Raw genomic sequence first — 24,487 nt, forward strand, 5'->3', positions numbered from 1 at the left:
GCACATTCCCAGCCTTTATTCCCTGGGAATATTTCCCACCGGCAACCTCACACCCTGTGTCCCCCATAGGAAAAGTAATTTTCCTACAAAAGCGAAGGGCTGGGATTTTCAGGGAGATAATATCGCGGCTGTTACACCCAGGAGATAACGTTTCCATCACCAGCTCTGACCCCGGCACGGCTGTGGAAGGTGTCCAGCAGCAGCGCGTAGCTCAGCAACCTGCCCCAAACAGCGAGTGCTTCCAGGAAATGGAAAAGAAACACAGGGATTTTAAACAACCCTTTCACAGGTCCCGCGGGACTGGGAAGAACTGGTGGATGAATCACTGCTCACAACACATGTCTTCAAGGAAGTTAGAAAAATAAATGAGCTCCAAAGGTCATAATTGGCTCCCTGGGAGCAAGGGGGACCCTTTGCTGGAGCCTACAACCATGTTCCAGCCTACAGCCCTACCACCCCGACCTCAATGTCCGCAGCAACCGGCTTAGTCAGAGCTTGGGCGGGGGGGGCTGTAAGAAAAGGAACAGTGTCCAGCAGTGAACGGTCTTGCTGACGCAGCACAATGTGTTGGATCTGTAAGAGTGTCTTTGTGCCGTTGCAATGCTTTTCTCATTTATGTGTGTAGTGGGTACTCAGCAAATAGATTTAGCAACCAGGCTTTGTTAAATTAAGATATGCTCCTCCTTCGAGATTTATTTTGTGTGCTTACTATTAATATCTGCCACAGCAATGCTGCAGTTTCTCTGAGTTAGCACTGGATCTTGGCCCTGAAGTGACAATTTGCTGTTGATGCTGTTGTCTTAGGAAAAGCCATAGAGCCCAACAATGGTTCATCAAAAGTCCAGCTCCCAAAAAGCAATTCATCTCCTAGGACGCTCCTGTGCTCCCCACCTAAGGGGCTGCTGGTTGTGCTCATTGCCTCTCAACTTAGCAAGAAAAACAGGTAAAATCCAGCAGTAAATGTCTGCAATTCATTTTCTGATCGTAGAATCACATGAGGGTGGGAAAGGACCTTTCCAGGCCACCCAGTCCTCCCTGCCAGGAGCAGGGACATCTCCAACCAGAACAGGTTGCTCAAAGCCCTGTCCAGCCTGGCCTGGAATGCTTCCAGGGATGGGGCAGCTCTGGGCAGCTCTTGATCTTGTTGTGTTTCCTTCTGCCAGCAAAGTAAAGAGGGAGCATGAGTTTAGGACAGTCTGGCTGCCACCTCAAGCAATTCAGGTTTCCCCGATCAAGCTGTCTAATTAAATAAAAACATAGAATTGAAAAATGTTGGATCAAGAGCTGTGATCAACAGCTGCCAAGCTGCTTCAGACATGCTGGCTTCATAAACAGGCCGTCTTTGGTTCAGCCTGAGAAAAGCCTACCTCAGCCTGCTTCAGAAAAATGCAAAAAATATCCAACATCTTTTTTTGCTGGCAGAAGGAAACACAGCAAATATTACTGAAGTGAAAAAAAAATTCATTTTCTTAATACTTCACAGAACAAGGGGAAAGTATTATCTGCTAATATTCAAGATGGATTATAAACATCTCAACAGGTTACATCGTACCTTTGCTTTCATATCTAAACTTCTGTTGCCTTCTGAAGCTCTCTGATCACCTCGGGATTGAAAGTGAGCTTTTGGAAATGGACATTGTCACATTAAATCCTGACAGCACAAACCTCAGGAGCAAAACAGAGAGGAATTATATCGGCAGGTATAATTGTATAAAGAATATAAACAGATACAGCTACCTACAGACTCGACAATTACTATCTGTAGGATCCAATATATACTTATATATGTCCACAAACACCTGTATGTGGCTCACACCAGTCACACAAATTGTGGGCCAAGATCACGTGCTATACCGTGAGTGCAGGTTTTTGTAACTTTTACCCTGCCAAAAGCACGGCTTTTCCTATGAAAAACAATAAACTTGATTTTCAGGAGAGTCAGCCAGTGAGAGATGGGCTACGTGACTTCCCCAGGTCCATTCCCATCCCACTGTCTCTTGATTTCTGGTGTTGATCTTCCACCATCTCATATTTTCTTACTCTAAGAGCAGATTTCTGTAACCCTCTCTAGCTCATTTAAAACTTTCCTTAATTTCAGTGATGTCACGTCAAGATCCGGCCTGCTATTTTCAGGTACGTTCATGATTTGCATAAGAAAATGTTTTCTGCCACGCTTACCATGAGCAGTTAGACAATTCCTGCCAAAATCTGAGTTAAGAGCAGGTGCTTGTGACTCCATCGCTGTGCTTGCCAGGCATTTCCTCTTTAAATCAATAGGCTGCCTTCATACGTGAAATATTAATATCAAAATCCCCTCAATTTTAAGTGTCTTGTTAAGAAACGAGCTTTTATGCCTAAACTAAACGTACTCTGCTCCTTCTAAAATGCTGCATTCACTACAAAGATGCAAAGCTGCTTATTGGGACCCAGAAGGCTAGAAAAAGTGATTCGTGAAGAATAAATGCCTAAGTCATAACAGCTGCGGCATCTCAGCAAAACCTAATCTATTCCAGGAGATTTTGGCTCTTCGTAATTGCAAAGTTGCATATGGAAAAATATTTTAATTTGCCTACACCAGAATTTAGTAAGGGTGCCCAGTTGGTAACATCACTTGTGAAAACCAGCCAGAGGCATTTCCTTCTGCCCTTGTGTGCAGCGTGTTTCCTTGTGCCTTTTTGTTCCTGATTCCTCAGTTACGGTACAGATTTGAGAATTCGCCCTGCCGCTACAACCAGACTCCTGGGCAGTGCCAGTGTTCACAATGAGGCACTTGTACAACTGAGAGGTTTTAAAAAAAAAATTTAACAAGGTCACACTTCACCGATTTCATACTAGAAGCCCACGTAATTACACTGGGCTCCACCTAGAAGGCCGAGAGCGAGCTCTGCGGGAGTCATAGAAGCTTAAATCCGCAGTCCTCTGCACTGACAAACGTTCAGAGTGCAGAATGGGGGTTGCATGCATGCCCACGAGGAAACACGGGTTAAAAGGACCGTCCTCCCTGCTTTGGCTGTCTCCGGTGATGGATTACTTGGCAAAACTACATTGCTCTCACAAGCACTTTACAAAATCCCCTGCCTTCTCCTCGCTGTCCATGAACAGTTATTAAAATTAAAATTGATTTATGATTGTATAGAAGCCAATGTATAGCAGACTTCTTGAACCTAATCTCTTGCTTCCTAAAAATGCAAAGAGGAAAAATCCAAGTGTACAATCACAATGTTTTTATCCAAAGTGAGCATTAACAGTATTTAACGAAACGTTCGTTAGAAATTAAACCGGAAGATGTTACTGAGAGAAACCTGCTGTTAAAAATTAGACTGTCTCTGTCAATAGCAGTGACTTATGAATGCATTTTAAAAGTGTATCTTAGTCTTGCAGTGATGAGATTTCATTGTGCCCTTAAAATGTTACCACTGGAATATTTATGTTTTTAATATTGCTAACAGTTACCTTACTGAAGAAGCTCGCAGAGCCAGAGGCCAGCAACACAGGGACGAGCCAGAGATTTTGCCAGGGGAAGGAAAAGGACTCTGTGGCAATGGGAGGTCATCAGCGTTTCCCATTATTGTGCTTTAAATACGCTCAGCGTTCGCTCCCCTGCTATTGTTCTTCACATTCGCCTTTGGAAGCAAGGTCAGCCAGGACCATTCTAAAAAAAAGTCAAAGCAAAATGTCAATATTGAGCTATCTGCATGGAAAACTCTGCAATAATCATCATGACTTACACAGAAAAATGTCAAAGTTCTCCCTCTTCTTTCCTTACACTTAAATCTTCTAGATTTGTTTGGACACGACCAAGAATGGAATACTACCCTCAATTAAAAATTATTTCAAAAGGAAAGGGTGGATGCAATCAGGGATTCAGGAAGGAAATCTTAACCACAGTATTCACAGCAATACTGCAATCATATGTTACACCTCTGTCAATATATACATATTTTTGCTTCACATATGTGACAATATGTGTTGTTTGTGAACATATCGTAGATCTGAAGCCCAGTCCTACCTAATAGGAGGTTATAGCATCAGGCTCTTAAACTGGCAGCGAATAATTTCATCCGAGATGTCGATACAAATACTTCAGCGCATTATAATAATGCCTGATAACACTGATATCAGGAAGAAAAAAAATTCCACAACTGTCAATGCATTTTTAAAAAAAAAAAAATTAGCAAAACCATCCTGAACGTAGTTTTACATCATAACACAAACCCCATGTCTCATGCTAACATTGATTCAGTACAGATAGTCTGACATCAAAAAGCAACTCCCCCAAAAGAGGAAGATGGCATGGAGTTGTGTTGGATGCATCGCGTGCAACTTCTGCTCAGAACTTGCCCTATTCCAGGCTGTCATTGCGAATGTATTAGTGTCAGCAGGAGAAACAGAGATCTCCCAACAGAAGTCAAATTTGCATCTGTAAAATTTCAAATATTAATCTGGTTTCTGCCATAAATTGCATTTTCTTAAAGACTTGGGAGGGTATCAAACCCAAATGCCTGACATTTCAGTTTGATTTAGTGAAACTGCCAAGTAATTGCCCAGATCACATTGTAATCCCTGCCAGAAGCAGCTTAGCTAATGAGTTAGTGCATTTTGCTGGTAATAACAGACACAGTGCTGGAAAGGCTGGTCTTCAGGTGGAAAAAATTGCAGGAGAAAGCTGGTGACTGCTCAATGCCATTATATCTAGGTCTGGATATGCAAAAAAAAAAACAAACAAACCCCCCAAAAAGCCATGTGGCTTGTGCTGGTGCTGGGCATAAACATCGCCTGATCTATACTAATACGCCAATCATTTCCAGGGAAACTAATTTAATATCACATTGCTCATCAGTGAAATACGAGTAAAAATCCATAAAATTCTTAGATCTTGACCTACCAATCTGCTGATGTGTAAAATTAGAGATTAAAAAAAAAAAAAAAGATAAAATGTATTGAACATTCGAATATACCAAGGGCTAGACTATACATGACATTAAACATTTCCCATTTTCGTTGGCTCTATTTTGCACAGAAACTCTTAGCGTACAGGAAAAACGCTCAACATTCATGCCTATTTCAGCATTTTTGACCAAAGGCATAAAGCCCGTTTTTACAAGGGCGTGCAGTGAGAGGTGCCCACGCAAGCGCTCAGCCTGCTCCCCATTGCAGGGTGATGCAGGTCTGCAGCGTTCAGCTCGTGGCGGCGGAGGTTTGCCAGATTACACGAGCTCACTTCAATTTAATGGCAATGGCAGCAGAAGAACTTTCTCCTTTTTTCCAACTGGCATTAACGTCGCTGAAAATCACTGTCTGGTGCTCCTCTGCTGTTCCTCACAAACTGTTTTTTCCTTGAGCTTTAAACAGCTGAAAGTCTTTGAGTCAGTCTTATGGGATCAAAGCCGCTGCTGAGATCACAGCTGTCGGTTGTCACTTGGATTTTTTTCAGTACAAACAGTGTTTCAGTGACTGTAATGCTCGTGAAAAGTACCACACTGGCCACGCTGAAGCCTGCGCTTTGTAAGCGGTGTTGTTTCTCCGTATTTTATTTAATCCCTAAACCTAACAGAGAGATTTTCATTTTGACTCCACCATCATCCTGCTGATTAAGCCCAGCTACGCAATGTGGAGAAAGAAACACAATAGTTCTTGTACGTATACATGAGGAAACAAGTACGTATTTGTCGCAACAGTATGACTAATCAAGAAAAAAAAAGATCATTTTCTCAGAAGTTCTGGGAACATACGGTGATGCAGAAAAGAACAAAGAAGGAATTATTCCTAATCAGAACCGAGAAGATGAGATTATCATGAGATGGAGCAATGATAAGAAAACTGTCACTGACCAATAAGAGATGTGCTGAGAAAACAAACCATTCATTAGTATGTAAAGGGGACAATACATGTATGCATTACCTACAGAACGGGAGATAACTGCTGTAATGATTTTATTCCACATTCATCTAATGCTCAGAGTAAAAATATAGTTCCAGTTTATTTTTAAGTCACTTAAGTGATCTACCACAACCAAATGTGACCCTTGCCATGAACAAAAAAAAAACCATAATATGGATTTTAATTTGGTCTGTGAGATGGTTTTAGAAAGTCCTGGAGAATAATCTGCCTTTATTACTGTCGAGGTGATCAACCTGCTTCAGGACTGCATCATCTGGTCTTACAGAAAACCCTGCAGAACAGTAAAATTAGCAACCTGTAAATTGTCGTCACACCATTGTATAGGTGTGAGCTGAAAACTGAGTGACATACGTACAGATCACAGTATTTACCTTGGAGTATATCTTTAAAAAAGTGAGTACAGATTTCAGCATGTGAAGATAAAATGCCACACGTAAATCAATTAATCTCTGAAATGTCTCCCTGCAACAAAACTTCTTCTTACCTGAGAATTAACAATAAATTCTGCCTATTTTCCAGCCTAAATAACATTCCTAGCTAAAGAAGGGAACCCTTTAATGAGAAATATTTGTGTGTGTGTGTGTGTGTTTCATCTTTTGTCTGAGAGATGTCAGAAATTATGAAAAAAAAAATTAGGATCACCTTGTAGGTCTGTCTGCCCAGGACGGCCCGTTCAGGAGTGACAGTGTCAGAGTTTCCCCGGCTATGCTTCTACCAGTGTTTTGCCAGTGTTGGCTTTCGACCATACGAGCCAGGGACCTTACACCTCAGCACCTGCGGCTCCTGGGGAGAGCAGACCCCTGGAAACGGTCGCTGCAAAGGAGAGAGAGACCTGCGGTCACAAAGAAGAGGACGAATGGGAGGATACAGTGAGGGAGACGTGGAAAACGCGTTTCCTCTCAGTTGTTAACTTCTGCTGGAGCTTTTCAAAGACGTCACCTTGCAAGAAAGATGGCTTGTGAGACAATGTTGTGGAATTCAGCGTAAGAATTCATTCATTTGTCCCCACCTTATTTAAAAGAGTAACTGAGCTGTCATTCCCTTATCGTGCAAATATTTAATGCCTTGTTTAAACATTGTGCAACTAAACTCTTCAGAAAGTATTGTTCTGTTGCAATAGTTGTTTAATGGTGACATATATTGAATCTTTATAAAACCAGTGTCAAAAAAAGCTAGTATTTCAAGGGGATCTTTATTGCTATCAGCTATGGGTAAATGTTAGCCTCAAACAAATTAAAATAGTTTGTGCGTGGGGCGAGGGGTCGTGACTTAGCATCCATCTGGATCTGCCAGCAGGAATGTAATACAAACAGTGCTTCAGAGGCTTTGTTTTAGACCTTGTCTTTGGGAGATCTGGAGCACCATCCAAACACCCCTGGAGAGGCCGCAGAGCTGTAGGGGCTGTATGAAGGAAGGAAAGGCTCTCACCAAAAATCACAGCTCTGCCCAACCTTCCAGCTGAGTTCCTCTCTGACAGCCATCACTGGTACAAAATACTCAGATAGGCGTAGACTCCTATCAGCATTTCATCTTTAAATGGCTGCTTTAATTGCTATTTATTTTTAAACAAGCCTGAGCATGTGTCCAAGATCCATTTGTTACCGTTTTACAAGGCAGAATTGTTATTTCAGGTTATTAATAGGTATTATTTATTGCTTTGCCTTATTCTTGGCTCTGTGGGATTGTGTCTCACTGGGCGTGTAAGGGAATCGTTTACTGGGGTCAGTCTCTAAACTAAGACTTCTCTGTTCCGTAATCAAAAGAAAGTTATCCAAACAGCTTAGCAAAATGTTCTGTGTCTCCTTTTAATGTTAGAATAACACTGATAATCTGCAATTATTTATTCCCCCTTGTTATAATATATGGCCTGGGTTTAGGTCACTTCGTATCTATTCTGGTTTTCTAGCAAAATTTCATTTCCGATTACATTATTTATTTCTTAAATTCAGCCACCTGCTATAAGCCCGCCTCATTTCTTAAGCCTGGCAACTCCCAAGCAAAGTCCATCCCAAGAAATACCCTCCAAACCCTTCTCGCTGACACGCTGAGCAGCTTCCTTTTCTGCCAGACAGACTCCAGAGGCACCTGATAAGGGTTAAGAAACTAAAAATAGCTGTAAATGCGGCAAACCTTAGCTTTGTGAGTACTCCCCAAGGTAGATGACTTTAAATGTGGTCCGGTTATGAAATACAGCCAGAGAATCCGTGTAGCGACGTCAGCATCAGTCACTTGGAACGGTTGCAGGTGCAGCCCGGTGACACACAGTTTCATGCTGAATTCCCCAGGTACGTACGACACCACTGTCAAAGAGAGACGATCCAAATTGCACATGCTCTGTGTTCCTAGAATTGGTGCTAGCACAATTATTCTACAACCACTGTTCACGTTTGGGGAAGCACAATAAAAGAGAATCCTGTAAATGCTCATGTGCTTGAGAATTTCTGTGCTCCTCTGTTTCACAAAGCGTTTTTTCTGCACTTAAATGTCTGACCCTGCAAAAGGCATTGACTTGACACACTAAAGCTACAGTGGATTGAAAAAAACGCCGTGTGGCTTCAAACACTTCAGGGAAAGAGAGTTGAATGGGAGATTAAAGGTGATTTCCACCATCAAATCGCTTCTGAACTGGAGGAGCCTGAAAGCAAGAAGACCAGGAGTCCTGACGGAGAGTTCATTGGAAAAGCTCGTCAACAGCACAGGAACGGTAAAAAGAGAGCTCTGAAGCTTACTCGTGACCGTTTCACTTTTACAGGATGCTGGCATGCGTTGAAAAGCAACACAAAAATACACAAAATAATGGAAACAGGTAGCATCACTCAATTTGCAGGTTTTTGGCCAGAAGGGGTTACTGGACCTTCTTGACTGACAGAGACAGCGCAGTCCCTTACATGTCAAGTGTTATTCCTGTACTGACCCAAATAACTTGCATTTAAGTGATGGCTTTGAAGGCCTTTCGCTTTTCTTCATTTCCTGGCTCTAACAGTTCTGGTCAAAAACAATCTCCTAAGTTTAACAGCAGACCAAGTCAAAGGCCTGGAAGGTAATTCATGTCACATTGAGTATTTATTGGCTTCAACTGCTTTCTCTCTTCTTGTTTATTTTGCTGTTAGTTCCCCACGGAACTATGACAGCTACACAGCAAACTTCCCCATAGGCCAATAGACACAAAATACACAGAGGTTTTCAGAAAACTTACCTACTGTACGCTCACTCAAAACATAAGAGACTTCTTTTTTGATTACTGAGAATAAAATCAAGACATGATTATTGATGGAGGAAAAAGAAAAAGTCATAAACCATTAACTTAAAAACAAACTCTGTTACTTGATTTTAACTACAGCAAGATGCTGAAGTTGGAACGGGAAAAGTTGCAAAACAAAATCAACTGAAGTTTGTCTAAATTCGTTGTATTATATTACAGTCATCTGGTAGCGATTGTAAGCCAGTGAGGTCTGTTGTAAAATGCTTACAAAGGATAGAGAAACAGTCTTCAAATATGAAACAAATTAGGAATAACTGGCCTCTAAACAAGCATTTGCTGCATGGAAAAAAAGATGGTAAGAAAATGCAAACCTCAGAATGCTTTTTAGACCAGCTGCCTGAAACAACCCTCGTTCCCATTTCTAAGGGCCACACAAAATCCAGTTCTAAAATAAACCCGTTTTCTAAATGCTGGGGAAGCAGCAAATGCCTGTGTTTGTACGTATTTAGGAACATCCCCCTAGCCCTGACCTGGACCTGTTCAGCTTTTATTTTCCCAAGTCAAAATGCTTTGTAAATTCTGAGTTGTGTCTGATTAACAGCAAGTTACAGCTATCAGTTTAGGAAATTGCCATGGAAATTCTTTCTTGTCCCTGCTTTGTGATACACGCTCTCTGTCCTTGTCATACTGACCCTCGGGTCTCGGTTACTCGCAACCTCTTTGTTGCACTGGGGAGGAAGGAAACAACTGTATCGCTGACAGCGATGCTGCCCGAGAAAGCAGGAAAAGGAGGAGAACTTCGGAGGGAAAAGGAAGGACACAGAAAGTCAGGGATGGGGTCAAAGCCTCCCGGCTCAGTACTGAGACATCTGGGGTTTGCAGGCTTTTCCAGCACGAGTGACAAAGAGCCAGATTTACAAGCTCTTACCTCTTTTTAAGCTCTTACCTCTCATTCAAGCCTCTGAGTTCCCACAAAACCTAAGGCATCAAACCCGTGAGCGTGAAACCTCTGCGCAGGGTAGTTTTAAATTCTTTCCTTGAACAGGAACAGCTGCATCACACGAGTCCACTGATGTCAGGAGTCGGAGAAGCTGACCCCTCGCAGCCCTCGCCTCCTCCCTCCCCACCCTCCGTTACGCATCCTGCACCAAAGCTTTTTCTCACCGGATCCCTGCTTCACCTCGCTGCTTGCCCTTCCGCGGCCCCTGCTTCCTCCACTCCCAGGACGTCCTCAGCCACTCACCCTACTCCCAGAGCGCGGCCGTGAGAAACGAAGGGCGTGAAGCAAAGTGGTAGCATCAGGAGACGATTGGCACTGCTCGAACTCCTCCAGTGTCAGCCAAGGAGGATCGCACTTTGTATTTCATTTCAAAAGTAACGTCAAAGCTGTCATCGCAGTGAGGATAAATGAGAAAAAGCTGGGTCTTGGTTTCTTCCAGCTAAACAGAAAATATTAGAGAGAAACATGACAATAAGGAAAAAATTAGCCTGCTCCCTCTGCAAAATTTTATAAACACTTCCCCCCCCAAAATATACAAAAAATGCCATTACCCTGCAATAAGCAGCTGCACGACTCCAGATACGACATGAAGTAAAGCAGTGCATTGTAAAACTGGGAGAGATGTCCAATTAATCTAAAATTAACCTTTCTACATGGGATATAACTCATATGCAGACGAGTTTGGCCCCTAAATTGGACAAAAGAAACTTAATTTGCTGCATAAGTTATTGACCGTGTCAATTAAGACTTAAGGTAAAAAAAAAAACCCAAACCGCATAGCTGCATGCTTTTTCTTGGATGCTGAACTTCTTACAATTGTCTGAATTTACTAAAACTTCACCATCGATTGGTATCAGAGAAAACAAAATATTTTTTTTTAATTTTCCTAGTACAAGTCCTGGACGAAACTGCCACACAGGTTACACAGACTCTCTGGGGATAAAGAGGAAAAGCTAAATAAGAAAGTTGAAGAAAGTGATGGTAAAAGGACATGTTTGCCCTTCTGTCTGGAACCAATCGTAGTTTATTACAGAAAAGTAATCGTTACACTTGGGTAGGAGTACAGGCACTGTCACAGGATGCTGGGCTAGATGAGCTCTTGGCCTGACCCGATGCCGCTGTCTTCATCTTACATTTTTAGCCAAAACACGGCCCATTTCTCTTGAGGTACTTCAGAATTGGTCACAAAGAATTTGTAACAAAGAATTTGTTAACAAGCATCGAAAAGGAATACAGCAAGCTGCAGAAAGGACAAAACAGAGTACAGGGTTTCTGGGAAGGTAAGAAGAAAGGAAAGAACTACATTTGCATCTGCTACTCCAGCAGAAAGAAAGAAAACAGCATGCAAGAGAATGTGAAGACCCAAACTATTATTCATTGAAAGTATTTCAGGAAGGAAAATGATAATCACCAACAAAGTCAGGGTAATTACATTAGTTGGGTGGCACAGAAAACTGTAATAAAGAATGCTATTATGCCTTTACTGTAATAATTCTCTTCCTCACTTAGGAAAGCCTCAAAGACACTGAATTTCAAGATTTTTTTAACCCAGGAAGCACTGCAGTCTTATACGTTATACCACATTCAGTCTCTCCGAAAGGGATGCTTCCAGGAGCGGCATGGCAGCAAGTCCACTCACATCCTAAAAATCATCTTCTGGCCGCTGGGCTGCTGTCTCAGTTTATTTTCTTCACGCTACGAGAGATATGACCATACTGGTTGCAAACAAACTTCACTTAGTTATTTCAGGGAAGAAACGCTTCCTTCTGCTGCTTCTGCACAATTTTCAGAGTATTTCAGCTGTGTCTCAGGGAAAGCGTGTCTCTAAGCGAGCCTGTTTAGTTTTGGGAAGTGTTGAGTTGTCGATAATGCTGAGAAGGAGCTAATTGGGGACGGGGGGGAGTTTACATGTAATTAGCTGTATTTGTTCTGATACGTGTTATTATGATTGCACATCTGTTTCGGAGCAGCAGTCTCTCACCTCACATAGGCACATCTCCTAGCTGAAGTTGTCTGACAACCCCCAGCCCCTCTCAAGACTCCCAGCTCCCCTCAGACAACTCCCAGCCCCTCTCAAGACTCCCAGCTCCCCTCAGAAAACCCCTGGTCCCCCTCAAGACCCCCAGCTCCCCTCAAATAACCCCCAGCCCCTCAAGACCCCCAGCTCCCCTCAGACAACCCTAGGTCCCCCTCAAGACCCTCAGCTCCCCTCAGAAAACCCCCAGCCCCTCTCAGGCCCCCCAGCTCCCATCAGACAACCCCCAGCCCCTCTCAAGACCCCCAACTCCCCTTAAAAAAACCCTGGTCCCCCTCAAGACCCGCAGCCCCTCTCAAGACCTCCAGCTCCCCTCAGAAAACCCCCAGCCCATCTCAGGCCCCCAGATCCCCTCAGACAACCCCCAGCGCCTCTGTCTCCCTCCAAAACCCCCCGGCCTCCCTCAAGCACACCCCCCCCCGCCCCCCCCCGCCCCGGCGCGCTGAAGCAGGTGGGAGGGATGAGGGGAAAGGGAAGCAGCCGAAAGGACAGGAGTTTCCCCGAGCGCTTCCCGGCACTGACAGCGGGCGGAGGGAGGGCGGGAGGCAGCGGGCCGAGCCCCCCGCTATTAGTACCGGCCCTCGGCCCAGCCCGCCTCAGTCACTCGCCGCCTCTCCGCACCATGCAAGGGCTCAGCGCTGCCTTCTTCCTCCTCCTCCTCCTCCTCAGCGCGCTGCTGCTGCTGTCGGCAGCGGCGGCGGGGTCCGAGCGGGAGCTGAACCCCGGCAGCCGGCTGGCAGCGGGCACGGCGCGGCTGGCAGTGCACTACCTCAACTTCCAGGGGGCCTCTCCCGCCGCGCTGCAGGCGCTGGGGCAGGTCCGCAAGGCCACGCTGAAGGTACGGGCTTGGGGGGGGGGGCGGGAACCGGGGTGGGCCGCGGCTGCGGAGGAGCGCGGTGCGGGCGGGGAGCTCCCCAGGCGGGCAGGCGCGGCCAAGTAGAGTTAATTAATTATTGTAATAAAAGAGTGAGAGACGGCGGTGCGGAGATGAGCCGCTCGCAGTTCATAGCGCGGCGCCGCGCTGGGCACCGGCCGCCTTCCCGCCCCGCCGCCCCCTCCCTCAGGGGGCTCGGGGTGCCCCTCAGAACCCCAGCGAGGATCCACCCCAAAAGATCGTTAGCTTACTCACGGTTTAAACGTCTCCGCAAATCCAAGCCCAGCGCCCCGTCATGTTGGTCGAGGTCGCGCCGAGCCCTGTAACCGGGAGCAGCGTCGCGCAGGTGAGGGAAGGAGGGCACCGAGGCGCATGGCGGGCACACGATGGAAGGAGAACAGCTTGATAAGGAAACGTTTTCAGCAGAATCGCTTCTGCAGTGACTGCTTTGTATGAGCAGGGATGAAAAGGACTTTGGCTTTCTATCTCTGGAGACCAAGAGCTCAACTAGAAGTGACGCAGTTCGCATCAGAAAACATGCCTTTATCTTCCAAAAACCATGTCAAATTGAGGTGACAGAAAGGGGCGGCAGTCTTAGATAGGAGCCCCTTTCTCCCTTTGGCCACAGGTTTGGGTGGTTTTTTCTTTACAGCTCAGTTTTTGAAAGAAAGAGAACAGGCAAGAACTTTTTTGGGAACGTTTGTCCAAGGCTGTAGATCCTGGAAGGAAAGCACTGCCTTTCTGGAGGGCTGAGGAGGGTCTAAGCTATTGCAGAGGGTGGGATTTAAAACCAGCCCTCTCACTGAGTCTTCCTCTAGTGCTGGGCAGCTCCCTAAAGCAGGGGATGGTTGGTTTGGATTCCCAGTCTGAAGCGACAAGTGCAGCACTGGATTCTGCTGGATCCTTTCCATGGCTCTGGCATCTGAAAAGGAGATCTTCCAACATTTGTCCTTCAGCATCTGCACGGCTTGTTCAGGCCCTCACTCCTAAAATTGAGAATAAGATGGTGCAATGTAGAAATTCCCCTTTTCAAGCCAGCCTAAAACACTTAGGATCTACTACTGCGGTCCTTACAACATTGAACTTGAGCCTCAGTCTTCCACATATATCCCAGCTGGCAGGGGTTCCAAAACAATTGGAAGCCTGTTTGAGTTGCACATAAATATTTAACAGACCAGAATAATTTCCAATTAAATTTAACAAAACACAAACTACTGCATAAAAATTTAGAATTTGTGTAACGCAAGGCTGAAAGATCGCGTTAGTCATGCTGCGTGTCTGGGAACGCAAACACGACGTCCTGCTGTAGATTTATCTGAGACCATACCCTTTAGGTAACTGCCTCTTCTCGTCATCATTCCCAAACGTTATAATTTAACATTATTAAACATATAGTTTAATAGGTGCTGAGCATGGACAAGCTAGTGGGACATTTTGTTCTTCCTACAAAATTGCTCTGACAAAAATTGCTCTGACAGAAATTCACGGTGATATTTGCTACTTCTCTTGAAACCTACAAGTGCACGTGTATATATTTATACATGGAAATGCTTGTACCTCTTTTAAGAACAACAGCAGGGCCTCTGGGAGCAGCCTGTGCTGCTGGAAGCAGGAGATGCTCTCACAGAGACATCAGAACTAAGGGGTTGGTGCAAATCCTGAGACATCAGAACTAAGGGGTTGGTGCAAATCCTCTTTCTAACCCTGGTGTAACTGAAAATCTGTAAGGTAGTTTTGTTGTGGGGAGGGGAAGGGATTTTTTCCGCCCACCATCAGCCACCTGCTTTTTAATACAGGAAAGAAAAAAAATTGGTTCATTATAGGTAAGTGAAATGCCTCGTTATTTCCTCACAGTACTGATGCTGGAGGAGCCTGCTGTAAGCCCTTTCTGCAATTTATTTCCCCTTTTTCTTTGCATGCTCTGTGAAAACAAGAGGAGAAATGTACTAGACATGGTCACTTCCTTCTTTCCTGTCCTCCGCTGTAAAAAAATGAAAAGAATTTCCTGGAAGGAATGTGCTATATTATGTGAATACAAGAGATAGAAATGTTGGGGCTTGGGGGGTTTTGTTTGGTTGTTCGGTTTTTGTTCTTTTAATTTTTTAAGGAAGGCTAATTTCCTCTTGGTTAGCATATTACTGGACCTATTAAAATGGGGTAATTTTATCATGGAATTTAATAATGAGCGTTGTATTTTAAAACTAACATGATTAGCCCACTAGCCAGTGAAATGGTGGTAATTAGAAACGGGACGGTTGCCAGCATGGTAACTCTGTTCAATGTGAAGGATTTCTCAAGTTCAAGTAAAATGAGACTTCAGTGCTTTTCTCTCCTAGCAACAAATAGTAGAGACACGCCAAACACATAATAATTCCTACCTTGCCACTGGCTGGCTGCGCTTTTCTTTTTGTTGTCCCTTCTCGTTGATGTGGAGTCTTTTCAACTTAAGTAAATATCTTCTAGGAAACAGCAGCACGCATCTCATGGAATTGTTGACAGCTGCACTTTAAAATACATTTGTGAGAGGAGAAGCGTTAGCGTGTGCCAGCTGAAGGTCCTAGAATTCAAGAGAGGAACTTTCCAAATGCTGCAGTAGCCGTCTCCCGCACCAAGCTGTCCTGGAAAGCTTAACCGAGCGGTAGGCAGGTGAACCAGGAGGTGAAGTCTAAAGGTAAAGCTAGGTAATCTCTTGGCTAAACTGCAATGTTTGCTTAAATTGGACTACAAAATGCAGTTTTACAGATGGGAATTTCTCTTCACAGCCTCATCTTGACACAAACCAGTGTAATTATCAGGACTATGGTCCTAACATTAGAAGTCAGTTAAAAGATTTCTACTTACTTCCAACAGTCAGAACCCCATGTTAGGCAGATAAATTGCCTAGGGAAAGCTAGAGAGAGAGAGACAGAGGAAACAGCCACCTCTGCCAGCTTTTCCCTCCTGCCTGGGGCAGCCTGCGAGCTCACCTGGCTGCTTACGGATCGGGCATCTCCAGCACGTCCAGAAGCCACAGGCCACCTGAGCTGGCGTGCAGGGACAGTGGCAGGGCTGCGGGGTGGCAGTCCTCCTAGGCAAGCCCCCAAATGACACCCCCTCTCGCTCCTCAGCAGTGCCAGCTTCTCCGTGCTTTGTCATCAGGTCAGCCCTCTGATCGGCGACTGAAAACTGGTCCCAGGGAAAACATGCCAGTGGGGAAACGCACAGGAGAAGAGATAGAAACCTGCGGCAAGGGAGGGATCGCCCCTTTCTGTGCCGGTGGGGAGTTAGAGCAGTGTCAACAAATTGTGAAACTCCCTCCTTCAGGACCTGGAATGAGCTGCTTTTAAATTGCTATTCTGGCCTTTGCAGTACTAAAAAATCTGTCATGACAGTTGCGTTAATTTTGAGCCCAGAAATAAAATAATCCCGTGACCCAGATATTCAGTGGAAAAAATGAATTACTCACTTGTTTTCTTCTCTTTTGGACACTTTTATCTTTGGCTGCTTTCAGCCAGCCATCATTGCGTGATGTCAAATATTCCTGAGCTCTTATTTATCGCACACTATGTGATGGTTTACAGCGATGCATTTTGGCATGGTAGTGGAAAATAATAGTGGAAATAAAAGTGATGTTTTTCTTCAAAATTAGAAACACTTTTGTAATAGTTAAAATTGTTTCATGCCGAATGTACCTCCTCCCTCTCCCTGGTAAGATCAAAGCAGCCCTCTGGTTTGCATACCCAGACTGAATACGTATTTCAGCTGTGTGGTGCCACTTGAAAGCTGTCCAGGTGTGCAGTACCGCTATGGTGGAGGTGCTGCAAACGAAGAGAGAATATCTACTTCAAAAAACCACATGAGCACAGAATTATGTATTCTTTTTAAAGTGAATATTTACCAAGTCATTAGTCATGAAGCTGTTCTATAGCTTTCTCTTGAGAAGAATCAGAGAGTGAATAATTAGTTTATAAAAAGTCTCCATTGATTTTGTTTTCTTCATTAGCACCCAGTATCAAGCAAATGCAATGATAGACATTTTTCTGAATCTGAATACTATTCTCAAAGTTATCACAGCTATAAAATTTATTTTTTCTTTAGCAGAGAGAACACCAGTGCAAGAACAAATAATATGGGAAGAATATTATTTTAAATGACTGAATAAGCTGGACAGAAAAGATCCAGCCTAACTACAAAAGAGCTTCCGTTACAGACTTTGTACTGTGCCCCTTGAGGAAAAGGTTCAGCAGGAAACCCCATCAACTGTCAGCAGTTAAAGCAGAGCTGAGCTTCTGCTGCTTCAGAAGTGGTGTTGTCCAACTGACCCTGTTTCAGGTTCTCTCACCTGCGGTACAGATGACAAGAAAAGGATGAGCCTAGGTCACTGTGCTTAAAAAATACCTGTGCTTGGTCAGGTGAAGACTTAGAAACAACAGAGATAACACTTGATGGGTAGCTTTACCGTAATTAAAAACTTAAACTTAACTGCAGTGATTATCTTGAGAGATTAGACCCTTCTTTCAGCGCCATAAATTACTGATTCATTTGTAAACTTTCAGAAAGTAAATTTTACCATTTTGCTGTGCTAAAAGCGTCTGCTCGTGTCACATTCTCTGTCGTTTTGAGGACGTCATTTTAGCCAGTGCACAAAACGGGGGTGGGAGAGAAGGGGAGAACAGGGAGGCAGGGAAGAGATTGTAAGTCTGAACTCATCCTCTCTCCGTTTCCTCCATTGCCTTCGTGGTGTGATCTGGGCCCAGCTCCCGCCTTGCCTCATCAAAGCTTCCGGATGGGATTTCATAAAAGTAGAACAAGTGACTAAACCAATTTGTTCTCTTATCTGCAGTTATAACCCCCTGTATGTACTAAAGGCAGGTGCTGGGCTGATGGCCTTGCCCTGGGAATGAAACTTTGCTAACATTATGCTATTACTGGCTTCCTGGAAGAAAGTGGGAACGCAAAGGCCAAGTTTAGATAAATAAAACACGTTCGTGTTTGCTTTGGGTTCTAATCTTCAAAACAGTGCAAACAGCCAGAATTCCCCTCCTGTTTATCTGAAGAGTATTGTATTTAAAAACCAAATAAGACTAACTGTTGCTGGAATACAGTAATTTGAATTAAATGTGCACTTTAAAATGCAGCTTGTGTTCTCCAGGAAAATGTATTTTCTATGCGCTATCTCACAGGTGCCCCGGTGTAACAATATATCCTACGCCAGTAGCAAAGAGAAGCAAGAAGAGGTTTCTGAGGAGGGAGAATGCCTCTTACTAAACCACGTAATATATGCAAAAGGACAAACTTTCAGACACAGAAGTGACCTGGCTTCTCTGTCAGAAAGCTTGTCTCATAAATCACAGTATAACATACAAAAAGACTTATTTTCATTCTTTTATTTCTGGCTGATTTAACCAAAGGAAAGGCTTGGAAATCTCCCAACCAACCGGTTAAATGACACAAAATGTCATTTTACAAGCAATTGGTTGAATAACTATAACGTTTTCCACACTATTTGTTACTTGGACTCCTCACTCACAGATAAATATAGAAGTTTTAAAAGTGAATATAAAAGTTGGTAGGAAAATAAAAGCCTGACTAATCAAGTAAAGAGCAGATAATGCAAATACTTTTGATTAGGCTCTGCTCTTACGAGACATTGATCCTGTTTCAGGGTAATTAATATTTTTCATGGCCATCATTAAAAGCTAGTTTCTGTTCCAGCATGGGCCAGGACAGTCTGTTATATCCCACACCAAAAATACAATTCGTTAGCTGAACCATTTCTGTCAGCAACAGGAAAACCAACCCAAACCAAACAAACAAAACCCCCAAATCCAAGAAAATGACGTATTTCAAAGGTGCACATTTCTAAGGCTTTTCTGATGTTTTGTGCTACAAGAGGTGCTACTGGCTGCTCCCCATCAGCAAGGAGTGGTTTATTTTTCCTTAACAAGCAGAATCTTGGGTAGTTGATTGAGCAACTCAACGACTTGCATTTTCAGGGCAAAACAGAGCAGACGGGACAGAATCCCGCTCTGGCATGCTGTGTAGCAAAGTTAGTCTCTTTCCAGTCACAACAGAAAAAAAACTAGAAAGGTTAACATCCCTAAGATTAAATTAGCCTGTGTAATTCCTGTTCAACTGTGAATCAGTCAGCAGGGTTTGATTCATTTATATATTCAAGGGCACTCTGATAGCCTGTGCAAAAAATACCTCCTCAGAAGCCGAACACTGCTGTGTAATTTTACTATTTTTAGTTACTCAGTATCAATCTGTCCTGTGAAGGACTTGGAGCTGCATTTTTCTTCTTGCATATCTCTGTAAGGAAAGGCTTTAAAACATCCCTTAATACAAGGGTTATTTATTGCTGCTGTTAAGACCCTTTGTGTTTGCTGCTAGGATCATCTCAGCCCATCTCATCTGACCGATTTCCTGATGCTACCAGGCCATGAGGTAGTAAGGGTGCCCTCCTTGTCCCTCCTCGGCGCTCATGGCAACACCTCAACAAGTTACAGTAGGTAAAGCTATGGTTACACTGATGGCCCAATCCTTCTCTCTTCCAGAGCATCCCAGACTACGGGCACAAGTATTACCTGCAGTTCACCACCGAAGACTACAAAAGCGGGGTGAGTTTGTGGTCCTCCATCTTTCTTCTGATAGTGTGTGTCATATGAACTCCAACATCTCCAAAAGAGGGTTGGAGATGCTGTTGTAAATGGACCTTTCCCAATGGGAAGACGTACCTTTATGCTTTTACTTGTGCATGGTTAGCTCTTAGCATCACCCGAGAATCTCCTCTCATCAGTCCTCTGCCTCTGCCGGGGTCCAAGTGCTCAGAGCACCGTAGCTACCTGCTCGGCTCCGTGCCTGAAGAGATCGTCTTGCAAAGTCGCATCGGGCAGCCCAGCGCCTGCGCGAAACTTCACAACGGTCCAAACTCCGTGTCGCGGTCTGGCCCTCATTATCCTGCTGGAGCTCCTGCTGTGTCCACACACCAAAATGAGAATAAAGAGTTGACAGCTGTGTGTTCTTTTTAATTATTACCACGCCCTCTCCATTCATTCTGTAAGACAACTGTCATTAGCAATTTCACTGTAAGCATCTGCTTTTCCATTATACACACATTTTAGGAAATTCAGATTATTTTTAGACTACGAAGCATTAGATTACTTTTGTTTTGAGGCTGAAGGATCATACAATGAAATTCCTTTTTATCAATTAATATTCTTTCTTAAGAACTCTCAAACGTATTTACAAGACGACTTAGTACATTTCTACTACACTTTAATTAAAAACTTCTGTTAAATCACTTTAGCCTTGTGGTTTTAACCTATTTACTTTTCTGGAAAAAATTTATATCCATCTAAAGACTTTATTGACCCCTCTACAGCTTCATACAAAGCATCTCATAAAGACACGTACGTACTCCACATGTTAATACCAAGAGCTTTTTGAAGAATGTGTTGCAGGTAAATTAAATCTGAATTTAAAATAACAGCTTTAAATTCTACCTTTACAGGAAACTGCTGGGAGCTGCCTTGCTACAGTGTTGTATCGGAAGACAAAGTCTGCGCCTGTTGTCAATATCAAGTGCACGCATACCAAAGACCAGAAGCAAATCCAAGAAGAGGACAAGAGACTTTACGAAAAACTTAGGCACCGAACCAGACCAATAATTGCAAACAATATCCCAGGTACACTGCTCCAAATAATCAATTGTATTTCATTTTATCTCAAAGAGTCTGGGCACTTTTGAGAATGCAAGCAGATGTACCTGCATTTTAAAAAGCAGACGCATTTATTTACAGTATCACCCTAAAACCACGGAGCTAACTATCAAAACAATTCCACCTTGCCAGCAATTCTTGGGGAGGAAAAAAAACCTACCGTGTTTTAGCAACAACGGTGTCAACACAACCTTGTGAAGGTGTTTTGGATTGAAGAGCAAGCCTGTGCAATTTTATATTCAAGAAAAGGCAAAATCTCCTCAAGCATCAACAGCTGCCTTAACCCACAGACCTCCCCCAGCTGCGGGTGGAAATTCAGAGGGGATGACTAACAGAATTTTTCCACTCTGGAAACAGAGCGCCCCAGTCCTTATTTTCCTCCCAGCTGGGTAAGGACTGCCATTATCCCGGACACTGACTGGGTTTCTCACCTCCTTGGGGGGGCCCTCTGAAAAGTATCTTGGCAGTTTTGGTTCCATCACGTTTTCATACTTTTACTGCGACCGATTCTCCTCCCTGTTCAAGACTGTAAAACATCTGAGAGAAGAGTCACTTCCCAGGCAAAAGTGTTCTGTGGTTTATCATTTTTCTGCTGAACAGCCAGAATTAATCATTTTTGTATTCTGCTTTCTCCCTTGCAGACAGCTATGGAAATATTGACCCCGCTCTGGAGCCGGTGTGGGCTTTGGCTGTTGTTGGCAGCAGTTACATCATGTGGGAAAAGTCAACGGAGAACTTGGGTTACTTCATGGCACAAGTCAAGTCTGTGAAGCAGTGGGTAAGCGGAGTGGAAATTACACGTCGGCATTACAGAAGCTAACAGTCTACCAAGCAGCAGAGAATAAAACCACCATCCACAGGTCACGCTCTCTGCAATGGGTGTGATTCTCTCAAAATCCCTAAGGCTTCTCCGTACAAGTATCTCCATTCCTTGCCAAGTCATTCGTCCAGATTTTGGTAGAGAAATTTTATTCATTTGGAGAAAACTTGATTTTCCTTGTTAGCATGAGTGGATCTGTTGGCTTCTGCAGGTTTAATCAGGAGATCTGAACGTACGGTCCTGCAGTTCATCTGCCCTGTCCTAAGTCGCTCCTAGTACTCTGCCCTCCTAGCCAAGCTCGAAGGCACCAGTCCAGTACCGGACATGCACTCTCTGAGGAACGTATCTTAAACCCGCACCACATAACACAGGAGTTCCCAAAGCTTTGTTTCCCTCAGTCACCTGCCATCAACACTCAGTGTTTGGTTTTCACTCCCAAGTTATTCAGAATGAGGTTTCTCTGAAGGAGAGATTAATAGTCAGGTAAGATTCTCACATTTCTTTGAAGGTTAACTCTCAGTCAGCCTAGTTTCATGTCAGAGAACAGCCAGACTGCAGAGCCACGCTGCAGTTAGCACCTTCAGTTTCTGTGCTCCAAATTCCCCTTCTTTCCGCGCACAAAACCTGTCTACCTCCAGCCAACGACCACAGCCACCTCTAGCCCCATTCATCTCGTTCCCTAAGCAAGCTAAATGCAGTCAGGTAAATCAGAGTACACTCTAAACTTCAACGATATAACTTGTGTTCCTGATCATTTTTTTTCTCTTTGATACGTGCCCAGATACGGAAAGATGATTTTATTGAGTTTGACTACACTGTCCTACTTCATGAAATTCCAACACAGGTAAGAAAGCTTATGTGTAGAATACCTCCTTTCATCAACAGAGGAAGGGTATAAAGCTCATAAAAGATGTGTATTTTTAAATCTCTTCTCCAGGAAATTATTTCATGTCACTTGCGCCTCACTTGGCTTCCTGATCACCCTCTGAAAGTGAAATACTTCTGTGCTTCAGAGAATCAGGGGCTCGAAGATGGATCTGGAACGGAATCTGGATCAGCTGCTGGGATTTTACGTGAAATGGGAGCAAATTTTTAAAAAAGATTGTCAGCTTTATGTATGCGTATTAAACGAGAAAATCCTTGCTTTAATAGACCTGGAGTTGTGATGATTTTTCTGTACAAGTGGAACAGTGAATGTGAATGCTTTCACTAGTCTGTTTTGTTCCAAAATTAATTCCTGTAACTTCTTAAACTGCAAGACTCATGTTCTAAAAACTTTGCTACTACATATGTACACAGATAAACACACACAAGCTGATTTTACATCACTAACTTACTGTTACTTAGAGTAACATAGTTTGTAAACAAAGTTAATATATTTGGATAAAATTTTTGAGAAAAGTATTAATCTGTCACTAAGAAATATTTGTCTACTTTTTTTTTTTTTTTGGGGGGGGGTAGATACATGCTGATTTGTAACTTACATCTCCAATAAAGCAATACCATTACGCAGGGTCGAGGTTGGGTTCTTTCACAATGCTGCTGTTTGACCCCAACTTTCCGTCTTCTCCCAGTGTCTGGCCTTTAAGAGGATGTGGCCGAGCGTAGGCAGCGAAACGTCTCCCCGCGAGGCCCTACAAAGCCAGTTACCAGCACCTGCACGGCCCTGGTCCCACTGACGCACCGCCCTTCCCAGCAGCGTGAGCTGGCATAAAAATAAGTTTCTTCTATTTGTGAAGGCAACTCAGCAAATATTGATGTAAGGAAAACATGTTTTGTTGTCTTCCCGCATCTGTCACCGGGCCAGAACACTGCAAGGCGGTGTTTGTCAGACAGAAATGGAGGATGTCGTCTCTGCCTATTTGTAGTTCTATTACCTTGAACGAAAACAGCCAGAACCACAAAGACAGGGAGGCTCTGTGCAGATGAATTTCCCCATTTGGGTTCGGTGAGGGAACAGAATACCCCATCAGGCAGCTCTTACATTAACAACTGCTGTGTCTTGTACCCATCCTAAATCGAAGTCCTAGCACAAAACCATTTTTTTTTTGTCCTTCCACACCAAATTCTCCATTTGGGTTCACAGCAGACCCAGATTTGGGTGGGGTCCTGCCTTTGTTCTCCGAGATTGTGCCACACTGTCTCGAGTTGGCCATTTTTTTCCCTATTAGCAAGATTTCTGGCACGTTAAATTAACTCCGTATCAGTAAGTACGCCTTCCTTAGGAATACAGGCGATGCTCTCCTTTGGGTTGATTATGCTCTTTACAACTGATGGTGTGCTGTGCTGTCATTGATCTGTAATCGGTAACGATGACTAAGGCATTCAACATGAAAGCTTTAACTGGGGGACACTTAGACTGGGTTATCTGTTAACCCCCCAAATTCAGGCATTTTACACACCTGTATCTGTCTGATATACTTGCACTGACTGAAGCTTTTCATATCGGCAATAATACACATGACAATAAATTCAGTGATGCAGCATTTCACATACTCTCGGTGTTTTCTTTTGCGCTGGTAAAACATTTCTCATCATCAAAAGCATGAAATCAGAGCTTATAATGGCAACATTTCTCAAATAAATTGGTGATGAAAATATCTTTTAGAATTAAAACAAGAAAATAGCCTGGATTTTTGGGGCTGTACTTCAGCAATGCACCTAACCACAAGTTTAGTTCCCTTACCTTGTTTTTGCCACTGCTCTCCAGACCTAGAACAGACGATCAGGCACGTCCAGCTTGCCAGACCGGTGTAACTTTGAGTCCAAATAAGCACCACAAACTTATTAAGAAGCTGCACAACAATAACTTCTGGACAAGCAGAAAACCTGTTGGAATTCACACATCTGGCAGAATCTGTTAGCCAGGAATTCGCAGCACGACTAGCCTGTAATAAGCATAATTTAAAAGCCATAAATATAAATAAAATAATAACCACTCCATTTATTTCTTGC

General features: G+C 43.6%; 1 protein-coding gene and 1 long non-coding RNA gene across 2 annotated transcripts; one reads left to right on the plus strand and one right to left on the minus strand.

The window, feature by feature from the left end:
• Positions 1–3,472: 3,472 nt before the first annotated feature.
• On the minus strand, positions 3,473–10,145 carry LOC147599740 (uncharacterized). Its single transcript, XR_015259399.1, has 4 exons — positions 10,050–10,145; positions 8,032–8,201; positions 6,544–6,714; positions 3,473–3,623 (listed from the first exon to the last, which is right to left on the minus strand). It is a non-coding gene; the product is annotated as an uncharacterized LOC147599740 (long non-coding RNA).
• Positions 10,146–12,682: 2,537 nt separating this feature from the next.
• LOC104474769 (ovocalyxin-32) lies at positions 12,683–24,023 on the plus strand. Its single transcript, XM_086755042.1, has 6 exons — positions 12,683–12,976; positions 19,549–19,611; positions 20,505–20,679; positions 21,354–21,490; positions 22,314–22,376; positions 22,470–24,023. Exons 1-6 carry the CDS (start codon positions 12,761–12,763, stop codon positions 22,626–22,628), a joined length of 813 nt encoding a protein of 270 aa, XP_086611168.1. The 5' UTR covers positions 12,683–12,760; the 3' UTR covers positions 22,629–24,023.
• The last annotated feature ends 464 nt before the right edge of the window (positions 24,024–24,487 follow it).

The sequence above is a fragment of the Chlamydotis macqueenii genome, chromosome 9 (assembly GCF_036417535.1).
Source record: "Chlamydotis macqueenii isolate bChlMac1 chromosome 9, bChlMac1.mat, whole genome shotgun sequence".
Lineage (NCBI taxonomy): Eukaryota > Metazoa > Chordata > Aves > Otidiformes > Otididae > Chlamydotis > Chlamydotis macqueenii.

Excerpts from the sequence above, each read along its gene's own strand:
- LOC104474769 (XM_086755042.1), top strand. The coding sequence starts at position 12,761 with ATGCAAGGGCTCAGCGCTGCCTTCTTCCTCCTCCTCCTCCTCCTCAGC. Across the intron at positions 12,977-19,548 it reads TCCGCAAGGCCACGCTGAAG|AGCATCCCAGACTACGGGCA; the intron begins GTACGGGCTTGG and ends TCTCTCTTCCAG. Across the intron at positions 19,612-20,504 it reads CCGAAGACTACAAAAGCGGG|GAAACTGCTGGGAGCTGCCT; the intron begins GTGAGTTTGTGG and ends CTACCTTTACAG.